The 12,857-nt window shown below is 37.3% G+C and overlaps 1 protein-coding gene across 1 annotated transcript in view; it reads right to left on the bottom strand.

Moving 5' to 3' along the window:
- The window catches only part of RASSF6 (Ras association domain family member 6), a gene marked incomplete at its 3' end in the record, with an annotated part of 58,139 nt that overhangs the window by 44,686 nt on the left and 596 nt on the right, over positions 1–12,857 (bottom strand). The window contains exon 2 of the mRNA XM_082639478.1: positions 1,423–1,521. Coding sequence (XP_082495604.1) covers positions 1,423–1,487 — 65 coding nt within the window. The 5' untranslated portion in view covers positions 1,488–1,521. The remainder of the gene's footprint in view (positions 1–1,422; positions 1,522–12,857) is intronic.

Below are 12,857 nucleotides of genomic sequence, written 5' to 3'. Positions count from 1 at the left end.
CTTTCCTGGAAGGGGACCTGGGAGGCTCCCAGCCAGATACCCACACAGCTCACTAGCTTCCCTCCTTCAGGCTTTTCTCTACTGCTATCTCCTTCCTGAGGCCTTCCTTGGCCATCTTATATGAAATCATAACTCACTGCTCTCTACCCCCCACAATTATTTCTCCCCTTCCAGCTTTATTTTTATTCTTCATATCTTTCAGCACCTAAGAGTGCATCTTGTTTTACATTTATCCTACATTTTGACTGTATCCCTCTTGTAGGAGGCAACCCCAAGAGGGTAAGCGTTTTGTTTCATTCATTACTGAACGCTCAGGGTCCACAGGAGTATAAACTGCTTTTAGGAAGCAGTTTATAAGTATTTGGGGAATGAATGAGTAACTCCTCTATCTTTTACTTCCTGCCTTCTTCCCACCTCTTATATTTCATGCTTATCCTTCAGCTGTAGCTTTAATTCCATTTTTGACCATATTTATTCCTTTTGCTTTCCTATTGTGCAATCCTGCATCATTTATACGACTTTCCTCTGTCATTTATCTGGCTTTGTTTCTCTTCCCTGTAAGACATGGATCACTTTCCAGGGTGACTTGTTTTTTTTCTTACCTTTGTGTCTTTTCCCTTTTCAGTTTCTGCTCTAGCTCATCCAGGTTTATCTCTTATCTTTACTCTTATAGTTTTCAAATCCCTGCTCTATTATTCCTAAACTAGCATAAGATGCTGTCTGTTGTGTATAAGAAAATAGCCATAGCTGTTGGCCATCTATTGCATAATCTAACATCAAGAGGGAGACAGTAAAAATGAAGTATGTCCTGAGGAGCAACGGAGGGAAGGAGAGGCCAAGAAAGCCTGGTTTAGGCCCATAGGCTAATTCTTTGGATATATTATTTATGAGGAGCCCCGGATCCTTTACTTAATGCTGTTCCTGAGAACTGTGACAGCTATTAAAATAGAAATTTAGCTTTTGGTGAAATTAGACCACTATTTATGAAATATGAGTGATTGTTCCATGATAGGCTATGGCTTTTCAGTCTTTAGGAACATATTTATTCAATTTCTAATTCAGTGTCTCAACTGATGATTCATATCATTGATCTTGTGGGTCATACATCATGCTTTTTTTATTGATACACATTTAGACTTTATTATAATACCTATGGAAGACCCAAATTTAGGCACTCTTTATATCATATTTTCTGAAATATTTTACAAAGCCCTCATAATTTTTATAACTTTTAATTCACTGGGCTCTCTTTGTAGCAAATGAGAAAAATTAGAAAATGTAATGATGCCATTTTCCAAGTTTTTCCAATACAGTTAAAGCTTTCAAAATGAAGCTTAGAATGACAAAATGCGTAATACACATAAGGTGTAATCCACAAATGACTGATAACTAGAATAACATATAATACAGGTGTACAGTTACCTGGTAATGAATGTCCTCTCATTGATGAAGATCCAAGAAGAGGAGTGGTGAGCCATCATAGTCATTTTCTCCCCCTTTCTGAGATCATCTGAGGCTACCCTAAAACATTAGAATAATATTAATGATATGTTCCTGTGATGCATTCATCAATTAGTTTCTGCCTTAAACTGAAATTATTTGTTGTGTCCCTATTGTGTAAAAGTATTTTGGGGAGAGTTTTTAAGTAGTGTTTTTTGTATGGGCATGAGGGTTGGGTTGGAGGGGCCAGGAGGAAAGAGAGTTTTTTTTTTTTAACCATGTGCCTGCTCTGGATCTTACATTCTGATTGTGGGCCATTTGATGGATGTTATCTCATTTACTCCTCAGACCATGCCAGCAAAGTAGGGGTGTTATTTCCATTTCACTTAGTAAGTAGTGGAACAAATAATTTGAAGCAAGGTCTGAATGTCTTTAGGGTTTCCTCTTTTTTTTCTTTCCAGCATTGTTTTTGCAGCTTGAAAAGGGTTTGAGTTTCTATAAATTTGTCTGTTCTAAGATTCTTTTAAAAGATTTTTTTCCTATGTCAAAGGGAATTAATTTTGAGGATAAGTTCAGAGTTCTAACTACAACTCACTTTGAGTGGGTTTCTAAATGGCATCCTCTAAACCTGCTTTTCATGGTTATTCACAGGATAATTTGTTTTTCGAACAAGTAATACTGTGTTGTTTTTTCCCATCCCCTCCCACCCCCTCCCCCGCCTCCATATAGCTTTAAGATGTTTAGGTGTTTCACTCCATTCTTATTACTCAATACATGCTTTTGAGAAAAATCTATTTTATTCTCTTTTGATATCACTTTCCCATTTTAAACTGAAAATTATATTCTTCATATAATCTATGGAAAATAGTAGTAAAGGAAGAGGAACATATAATTTAATTTTGACCATCGAAAGAAAGATGATAAAGAGGGCATATGAAGAAGTACTAGATGAGCCAGAAATACATAGCTTGACATATGGTTTTCCCCTTGGTAATCAATTCAAGAGACTGACAACTGTGTGATAGAGAAGGGGAGAGAGAAAGGCAGACAGGGGTGGAGCAAGATTTCTAACAAAGGACAAAACAAACTGCAATGTTGGCCCATGATAAATGCTACTGATTTGCAAATTTATAAGTGAAATCCTGGATCAAAGATGTGCTGATAATCACTTCCCAGTTCACGGCTGTACTAGCCATGCTCCCAGTGACGCAGGGATCCAGTATCTCTGAATTTGGCATAACTCCCTTTATAAGGAGTCCTATTTCTGAACTTTTAGTATTTGATTTGGAATACATGCTAAGAATTTTCTTCATTTTTCCATTTATCCACAGTTCCGATACTACCAGGTTTTAGTGATTTAAAATTTATCCTCGGGCTTCCCTGGTGGCGCAGTGGTTGAGAGTCCGCCTGCAGGGGACACGGGTTCGTGCCCCGGTCCAGGAAGATCCCATATGCCGCGGAGCGGCTGGGCCCGTGAGCCATGGCCGCTGAGTCTGCGCGTCCGGAGCCTGTGCTCCGCAACGGGAGAGGCCACAGCAGTGAGAGGCCCGCGTACCGCAAAAAAAAAAAAAAAAAAAAAAAAAAGTTATCCTCCTGTTCCATCTCTCTATAAATGCACAGATGGGCTTAGGGTGTTTGAAGCTGCTGCTTCCTGGTGCAGAGCTTATGCTTTACTGAGAAGTGTAAAAAGGAAAAAAGAGAAGGCCCATGAGGAATTCTGTCTAGTTGAAATAATGTTTCTGAAGCCTTCCTGATGTTATATTTTATAGTAAAATTTCTAGAAATTTTTGAGAAAAAATATGTCTTCGTATTATATTTGTAAATAAAATTTCCAAATTTTATTTGTAAAATAAAATTGACTTGTGAAAAAAATTCATTTAGTTTTAAACTCCTGTTTATATAGCAGCTCAGTGTTATTTTCTTTAAAAATATATTAAATTCCCAAAGGCTTATGTGACCCAAAAAGAGGCATGTTGCAATCATTGAAATTTTGGGGGGCAACATGATAATACAAGCTAGCTAAAGTAGGGAAGAAATCCTAGGGCCATGTTTGGCGGTGTGCAGAAAAAAGGAAAATGTACTGTGTAAACTGAAAAACTAGAGAAACTGTGGCCCAAGGCAAGGAAGGATCAGGCAGTTTAGTAAGTCTGTTTTTGGAGTATTTCTAGAAGAAATTCTCTCCTGTATGATTCTGTGCAAGGGAACATATTCCTTCTATTCCAGCAATTGAATTCAAACTGATTGAACCCTGTCCCATCTCACAAACACAGCCCGAATTTACCAGGCAGCCAAAATCAAGCTCTGACTTGCAGTGTTGATTAAGTGTGATGTAACATCCTTCCAGTCTCCTTCAGGCTCTGGAAACTGTGGTCAGACATGAGTAATAACCTCATTTATGTCTTCATATAAATGGCATTAGGGTGTGACCAGAGATTTTATATAATATTTTCTAGTCATTCCATTTTGCAGAAATAGAATATTTAATTATCATTGCTTCAAGCCTATTGAATCATAGGAGCTATAGCCAGGATAAAAAGGTAGGCTAGAGAGAAAAGTTCCATTTTTTAAAACACCTTTATTGGAGTATAATTGCCTTACAATGGTGTGTTAGTTTCTGCTTTATAACAAAGTGAATCAGTTATACATATACATATGTCCCAATATCTCTTCCCTCTTGCATCTCCCTCCCTCCCACCCTTCCTATCCCACCCCTCTAGGTGGTCACAAAGCACCGAGCTGATCTCCCTGTGCTATGTGGCTGCTTCCCACTAGCTATCTATTTTACGTTTGGTAGTGTATATATGTCCATGCCACTCTCTCACTTTGTCACAGCTTACCCTTCCCCCTCCCCATATCCTCAAGTCCATTCTCTAGTAGGTCTGTGTCTTTATTCCCGTCTTGCCCCTAGGTTCTTCATGACTTTTTTTTTTTCTTAGATTCCATATATATGTGTTAGCATACAGTATTTGTTTTTCTCTTTCTGACTTACTTCACTCTGTATGACAGACTCTAGGTCCATCCACCTCACTACAAATAACTCAATTTTTTTATTTTTTAAAAAAAGGGGAGGAATTTCCTCCTTTTCCTTCTGAAGCAGGTCATTTTGATTTTGGTTGGGGTAAGCTGTGTGAAAGACATTCTATGTTTTCTTTCTCAAGGAGAATACCAGCAAAAAAAAAAAAAGAAAGAAAGAAAGGGAAAAAGAGAGAAAGAAAAAAAGATAAAGAAAAGCTATCATCACGAAATCCTGATGCATAGTTTTTCCTTATAGTGAGCTATGAGCACATCTCAACAGGCATAATGTAATAGTCAAGCTGAATGCTTGACTAGTTTCCCTTTATGCTTTTACCATTTTGATCATCACATCATCTTGTTCACAAACCTTGGGATCTCGTTCTTAGCAAATATAGCCCAAGTCTCTTAACCTAATGCTCAAGTTTTCTGCAGTTTCACCCAAACCTACATTTCCAAACTCAAAATTGAAGCTTTCTTTAATACCAGGCCTTCTAGTCTAGTGGAATTACGTGTCATCAAGTCTCTTCTCACTATTTCCCTTTCCCTCATCATTGCAGATTCTAGTATCTGCTCAAGTGGGATCGTATCAATCTCCCCATGACCTGTTCTACACTGCTGTGATGCCGCTTTCTGCTGTCCATTGGTAGTGTCATGATTGATTTATACCTTATTTAATTTTCTACTCATATCCTCTTGCTCAAAGAGTGGTGCTCCCCTAGTTGGGAATGTCATCCTCTTTGATAGCACATCATTGGAAGGGGGTTTTGTGGAGGACTCATGACAGAAGAGACAGAAGCTTAGCCAACCAGGCAAATTAACTGTATAGGTCAGAAGCTACAAGGGCATTTTAGGCTCCCTTGGGACAGAGACACAGCAAGCTCCAAGAGCCCAACAGATCCCAATTACTCAGTCACAAGATTTGGTCTGGGCTGTTTGGTTATATAGCCTTTGTTCTTGCTTCTAAAACCTGAGTTTTGCCCCTAGACTTTGTCATTCTAATCATCCTCAGAAAGAGTTACTGATGCTCCCTAGTGAGGTCCACCCCCCACCCCCACCCCCAGGTGGTCACCTTGCTACCCAAACGTAACTTTCTCCCTCCTGGATCCAAATTATTTACCATTATTTACCATCTATTCTTTACTTCTATACTTTTATTTCTCCTGTACCTCTCTTTCCACATTCCAGCACCCCATATCTTGCCAAGTGGTTCATTTTCTCTCCTCATTTTCTCTGCCTCTTAGCAGCAATTGACAGACTTGGTTGTTCCCTCCTCTGAAACACTTTTTTTGGAGACTTTTGAGACAAAACAGCAATCACACAACCTTACTTTATTTCCTTGGTCTCACAGGTCTCAACATTTTAGTCTTCTCTACTGCTTCCTCCTTTATATAAAATGCTGGCTAGTTCTAATAGTCTGTCCTCAGCCATCCTCTTTTCTCTAACTACACTTTCTTCCAGTTAATTTAATCCAGTTCCATCCCAGCCTCTCTGCTGAGCTCCAGACTCATGTCACTACCTACTTTATCTCTACTTGGATGTCTATCAGGCATCTCAGTGTCAACATGGCCAAACCAGAATCACTGACTTTCTCCCATGCTCCAGAACTCCCTCCTCCACAATTCTTTCCAATCTACCCAACTGGGCACCAAAACTAAAACTCTGTCTTATTTTTTCCTCTTTCATCATAACTAGATTCCAGTCTGAAAGTAAGTCCTATTGGTACCTCCAATAGGTAACTCCAAAGCTTCTGTTTCCAATGCTACCACTCTGAGCCAACCCACCACCATCGTTCTCTTGGTTTATTGCATCAGCCTCCTGACTGGTTTCCCTGCACCCACATCATGACCCATATTCCATTCTCCACATGGCATCCAGGATGATAATTTCAAAGAGCAAATTAGATCTTCTCATTTCATGATTAAAACATTGCAAAGACTTCCAAGAATGAACTAGAATAAAATATAACCTCCTTATGATGACCCCCAAGATCCTGTCAATCTGTTCAGTATTCATTTCCTTCATTATTTCCCTCATTGATTACACTTCATCTATCAGTACATTGGCCTTCTTTCTGGTTTTCAGTCACTCCCTAAGCTCATTCCTGCCTCAGGGATTTGAACTTGTTGCTCCTTCTACTTGGAGCACCTTACCTCAGACCTTCACGTGGCTGCCTGCTTCCCATGATGTGGATCTCAGTCCCTGGGTCTCTTCTCTCAGAGGCTTTCCCTAAGCAAGTCTCAGTCAGTCATTATCACATTATTTTCATCTAGGTACACATCAGTATCTGAAAGGATCTTATTTATTTACATTGCCTGTATTCCCCAACTACAACATGAACTGTTTAGGATGTGGGCTTTTTTGTTTGTTTTTTTTGTTTACTTGTGTACATCCAGTTCTTAGAATTTTGCCTAGAACATGGAAGGGATTTAATTAATATTTGTTGAGTGACTGACTAAATGTCAAATTGTAGCTGTGACCCAAAGGACTAATTACGATTAATAAAACTTTTATTGACCTCAGAGTTAATATGATATTTTAGCTGGGACTAGAAGTCGGGGATATTTTGAACTGAAGAAGCACAAAGTGCAAATTGACTGTGATGGGCTGAAGAATCATGGCAGTGGCTTCCTGATTGGCTCCATTCTATTTGTGTTCATAAAAAAAAATTAGCTAAGGTATCATTAAAGATAGCAAAAATCGCTATGTAATTATATTGTCAAACTCATGACCTATGCTGAAGCAAATCATAGTTAGCTTCAGAAGATGTGATTAAACAATTTCAAAAGCCCTGGGACTTCCCTGGTGGCTAAGAATCCGCCCGCCAATGCAGGGGACATGGGTTCGAGTCTTGGTCCGGGAAGATCCTACATGCCATGGAGTAACTAAGCCCATGCACCACAACTACTGAGTCTGTGCTCTAGAGCCCGTGAGCCACAACTACTGAAGCCCAAGCACCTAGAGTCCATGCTCTGAAAAAAGACATGCCACCATAATGAGAAGCCTGCACAGTGCAGCGAAGAGTAGCCCCTGTTCACCACAACTAGAGAAAGCCTGTGCACAGCAAGGAATACACAGTGCAGCCAAAAATTAATTAATTAATTAATTAATTAAAAAGGAAACAATTTCAAAAGCCCCTACATTATTCTCTGACCCTAGAAATAAGGACAGTTGAATGGAAATTATGAAAGAAAAATGAAAATAGGATAAAATTTGTCTTCATAAGCAGTATATGCTAATTGAATAGGAAATAATATCGACCATGTCTGAATCCAAAAGTTGGCTAAGCAAAATATTCAAACAATTGAAATACCTGAAAGGTAAAAATGTGATTTAGTAAAAGTCCCATTTTATTATTAATTGCTGAAGTGAGAAATAGATCTATGAATTCCAAAAGTTTCCCTTTTGCATTCCCATTAACCATGATTCACTGCAAATTAAAATCTGGTAATGCCTTTGTGAATATCCTCTAAGTTATAAAGACTTGGTAAATTTAAGAGTCTGAGCTAGTTACCTCAAAAGGCTTAAGAGGAGGATAACCAGAGGTTATGATTAACAGAAAGATTTATTAACAAAAGAAAAATTACAGGTCTAGAAGCCTAAGGGTCTTACTTTGAATGTTCACAATTATTTTGGTAGAACAGAACAAACTATGACTTGAGGAGGAAGGTAGTTGTTAAAACTCTATATACTTCACTGGGAGGGATAATCGTACAGGGCTCTCCCATCCTGGGGCCAGAGCTTATTACTTAGATTGTGTATGAAATAAGATCACTTATTTAATGTTTGGCTATTTATTTTTTAATTATGTCCAGACAGACTAGAGCTCAAGAGATATGGAATTAAACAGGCAAGTAATTAAATCCTGGAGAAATAAACAGTCCTAGAAGTACTAGGCAGGTCTAGGCTTGAACAGACCTTGGAGGCTCAACAGGGAAGAGAGAAGACCAGGAAGATAGAATCAGTCTGAGCAGGCAGCAGGGTTCAGGAACCTGAGAAAGTAGAATAAGTCAGCACCAGTATCTGGGCAACGCTGAGAACAGAGAGCATCTGAGAGCATCAGTGGTTCACCTCTTCCTGCTCTGCATCCTGCCTAGATGTGGGCTTGCCTGGACTGGCCAGAATGAGGCCAGAGGATGGGAGGTGAAGCTCAGTGAACTCAAAAGTGCCGCTCATTTAAAGTACCTTCCTTGGTCCAAACGTGGATTAATTAAATGGTTGCTTGTTTAAAAGTGGGAAACTTGGCTCACTCCTTTGTATATCAACAAATATTTCATGAGCTCCCTCTCTGTGCTGCTGCTGTGCTAGCCAGGAAGTGTAGCCTGCATCTATATCTGCAGCTCCTGATTCCTGAAGCCCCTGAGTGAAGGAAGTGTCAAAGTGGTCATGATTTTACAATGAACCAAAAAAAATACATGTGCTAATTTCCTTGGGTCTTCCAGCCAAAGAGAATTTCTCCTGCCTTTGAACTTTGATAGCAAAATATCTGCAGCTTTCTAATTACTTACTACTTTCTCTCCCTAATCATATTTTATTTTACCTGATTTCCTCTAGAAGAGGATGATTGCTCATTTCATTTTTGTATCTCCTAGAGTGAATGTATATATGCAAGTATGTAGAGAATACATATATAAAATTATGAATATCTGTATATTCAAGATGTGGAGAGATGTACAAAAATATTAACAGTAAAATTGAGAGCTATGAAATTGAGTGATAATTATTTTCTTTTTGATTTCATATGTACTTTCTAAGTCATATACGAGGAACATATCTTAATAACACACACCATAAAAATTCCAAAAAAAGAAAAAAGAACAGAGAGTATAACATTAGAATAGCCAGTGTGTATTTCAATTATGAATTAAGACTAAAGGCTGTATGCATAGTGGGTTTTGTTTTACTTATTATTTTGGCCTGAAGAAGCAATGGAAAGTTACAAATATGTATTTACCTATAAAATAAATCTGTTTTCTCTAAGCTCTGACGTGGAACCTTGTAGTAGAGAAGAGTAGACCCGTATACAATTACATCACTTCAAGGAAACAAGACAAAACATCTATAATTCTAACCGTTATCCAATTCTTAGAAAACAGGAAAAGAGTCAAGAAAAGTGTGGTTTCTGGGAAATATTTGGCTCTATATTTTTTCTAAAGAATGTGTGTCATTTGCAGAGATGGTAAAAGTTGAGCGTTGGACTATAATCACTGTCATTTTATTAAGTGATATTGATTGCAGTTAGGGAATGCTTGTTTTGAGATACAAACAAAACTGTATTACAGTGCTTGAATTTAAGACAGGATAAACAGGATGAATATCAAACAACTAGGTTTCTATGTGAGTATACCATCACCGTCAGTCCAGTGGAATCTAATTTGAAATGCCAAACCTTTAGTATGCTATTGCATATTTACATGGCGCTAATGCCCTGTGCTCCATTCTCCCCAGAGTGCCCTCAGGGAGGTGAGAAAAGCAGGAGTAGTAGAAGTGAGCTAGTTGGAAGCCATTCAGGACTCAAGGCATCTTGCCACCACTCAGTCTGGGAAGGAGCTACTCCATCTGCCAATGGCTTCTTCTGGAATTGCTTCTATGGCACAGCTCAAGAGTTTCTGTTTCATCTGGGTTTCCAAGAGGAAATTCTAAGGTTGACTTCACAGGGGCCATGGCTCAGTTTTTCCTGTTCATCTGTTGGCTGCAAAAGAATCAGCCCTCCTCTTGAGCTCCATTTCCTAGACTCTGGGATAATGACGGCGATGTCCTTCAACCGTCTCAGCTACTAAGATAACACCCTCATCCCTTAAGAGAGAGAAACCTTCATGTTCAACTACTGAAAGCAGTAGTATTGGTTCGTTTGGTACTTGAGACGATGTTATGAAATGATGAAATCACTCTACTTGATAGCTTTAAAAGACTAATTTTTTTCCCAACAGATCCAACCCTCTCTAAACCTAGACTTTAGTGAAAAGAGAGAACATTCAAAAGAAGTTCTTTCTCAGAGGTTGTATTTTCAATTGACCTTTACTTGACTATTTTTAAAAATCTAAACTTTTATATGAAGCCCATGTATCTCTAACAATCCTAAATTCCCTGTCTGCATTGTAACCAAAGAATCTGTACAAGTAAATTGACTATTAGCACTAGATTTCTATTTTGATGAAAGGAATAGGATGCATCTTACTTTAGGAAGTTAAAACAAGTATCAAATATGAAACCTTGAATTACATGTTAAAAAGACATATTACATATATGTTATACTATTTTAAATGTAACCAAGAAAAGTTAATTTTTGCTTAATCACTGCTGATTACTTCTATCTCTTCTGATTGACCAAAACATTTAATAGTTTATCACAAAATTTTATAAACATTAGAAATAGCAGAAAAACATTTGTATACTAAAATAGACTTTAGGAAGATTTATAACTGGTTATGTGGTTAAATAAATAAGTCTCAAATTATTCTCAAGTATGGTTAATGGATTTATCTCAGTTGGGGCCACCATTTGTTATTTAGATATATGCCTATTAAGGAATACAAAAATCAAATATTGATAACTTGTTTAAATTCTAACAATATTTATTCAGCATAAAGGCATATTTCCTCTTTGAAAACTATTTAGTAAACACTGGTACTATAATTTATTCTAAATAGATTGGATTATTTTATAAGTTTTTAGTTAAACTACACTAAACTCAGTCAAGCCCCGGAGGACAATATAATAGTACAGTTCAGTTTACTTGGCTTTAGAATTCTATCTCCAATTCTCCAGTCACTATCCCATTATAAGGGTGGGTGGGAGGGGGAATTGGATGAAGGTAGTCAAAAGGTAAAACTTCCAATTATAAGACAAATAAGTACCAGGGATGTAATGTACAAAATGATAAATGTAATTAACACTGCTGTATGTTGTATATGAAAGTTGTTAAAAAGTAAATCCTAAGAATTTTCATAAGTAAAAATTTGTTTTTCTATTTCTTTAATTTTTTATCTATGTAAGATGATGGATGTTCACTAAATTTATTGTGGTAATCATTTTATGATGTATGTAAGTCAAATCATTGTTCTGTACACCTTAAACTCATACAGTGCTGTATGTCAATTATATCTCAATAAAACTGGAAGAAAAAAAAGTTCCTTCTAGCCCTAAAAACAAAAAAAAAAAACCAAAGTAAAACTCAAATAAACAAAACAAAAACACAGTACATACTTTGCAGATTTTCAACCCTGCAATTTGAATCCATTAAAACAATGATAATATTAAGCTAGGATCAATTGCAAAGCATTTAACTGTTTTATATGAATAAAATAAAAAGATAAAATGTCATAATTGGAAATACTTTGCTAGTCACACCTACTAAGTTTATTACTTCCTCAAAGTTATACACATTAATAAAACCATCAGCAACATTAACCAAAATGCCCTTTAAAGAAAATTTCATAAAGTAAGTTCACTTCCCTATAATTTAACTGGTAAAGACCAGCAAAACACAGGTATCATTCGTTTATATTTTTTGTCCGTAAACACAAATAAAAGTCCATATCACTTTAATACAAACAATACAATATGTGCTACAATGTAAGAACATGGACTATATGGTCTAATTTTATCAAAGTTATTCAGGGGCAGTCTCTCTCATAAATAAAACTCAAAATTGATGGGTTCTACAGCAGGGGGTTGAGTGTTTCTCTCCTATTATGAAATTATTGTTTCTTGTTAGAAATAACATATTCATATAAGTGAGACTTCTCCAAAGTAAAAATAATTGAGTAGCAAAAAGTTTGAATTTGCCACCACATACTCTATTGGAAAAGTGGCAAGAAGCCAGATAATTTCATTGCTACTCAGAGGTCATGCTTTGCCCACTTGCCATCTGCTTTTGTGTCCTGGACCCACTCACTGGAAACCAGTTCAACTGCGGTACCCCCATACTGTCTGGTCTCACTAGCTCACTCACCCTCCTTGACATGGACCCTTTGGCAGAGCTGCAAATTTCTTAATGCTAATTGGAGGCACTACGTATAGCTATTTATAGAAGGCTTGCTAAGTGTTTAATTCCCATCAAAGCCCTATTGGCAGATCCTGTTATGACGTTTATTTTATAGATGACAAACTGAGGCTTGGCTAGGTTAAGTAACTTGCTATGGGCCAAACCAGTAAGTGGCAAAGCCAAGATTTGAACCTATAGCTCTCTTGCTTCAGAATTGGACCCTTAACTCATGGACTCTTATTTAATTATGATTATCCTTTCATTGTTTGGGGCAGTCTTAAATTATATCAGAAATCCTTTTCAATTGTGTGTGTGTGTGTGTGTGTGTGTGTGTGTGAAGTCTCTGTTGATTTGTGGAAAATAATAAAAGTTTAGCTGAACCGCAATTAAAAAGACCTTTCAAGTCTGCTGGTTGAAC

The sequence above is a fragment of the Mesoplodon mirus genome, assembly GCF_964341445.2.
Source record: "Mesoplodon mirus genome assembly, chromosome: 2".
Classification (NCBI taxonomy): Eukaryota; Metazoa; Chordata; class Mammalia; order Artiodactyla; family Ziphiidae; genus Mesoplodon; species Mesoplodon mirus.
This window is presented reverse-complemented; position numbering and strand designations above follow the sequence as displayed.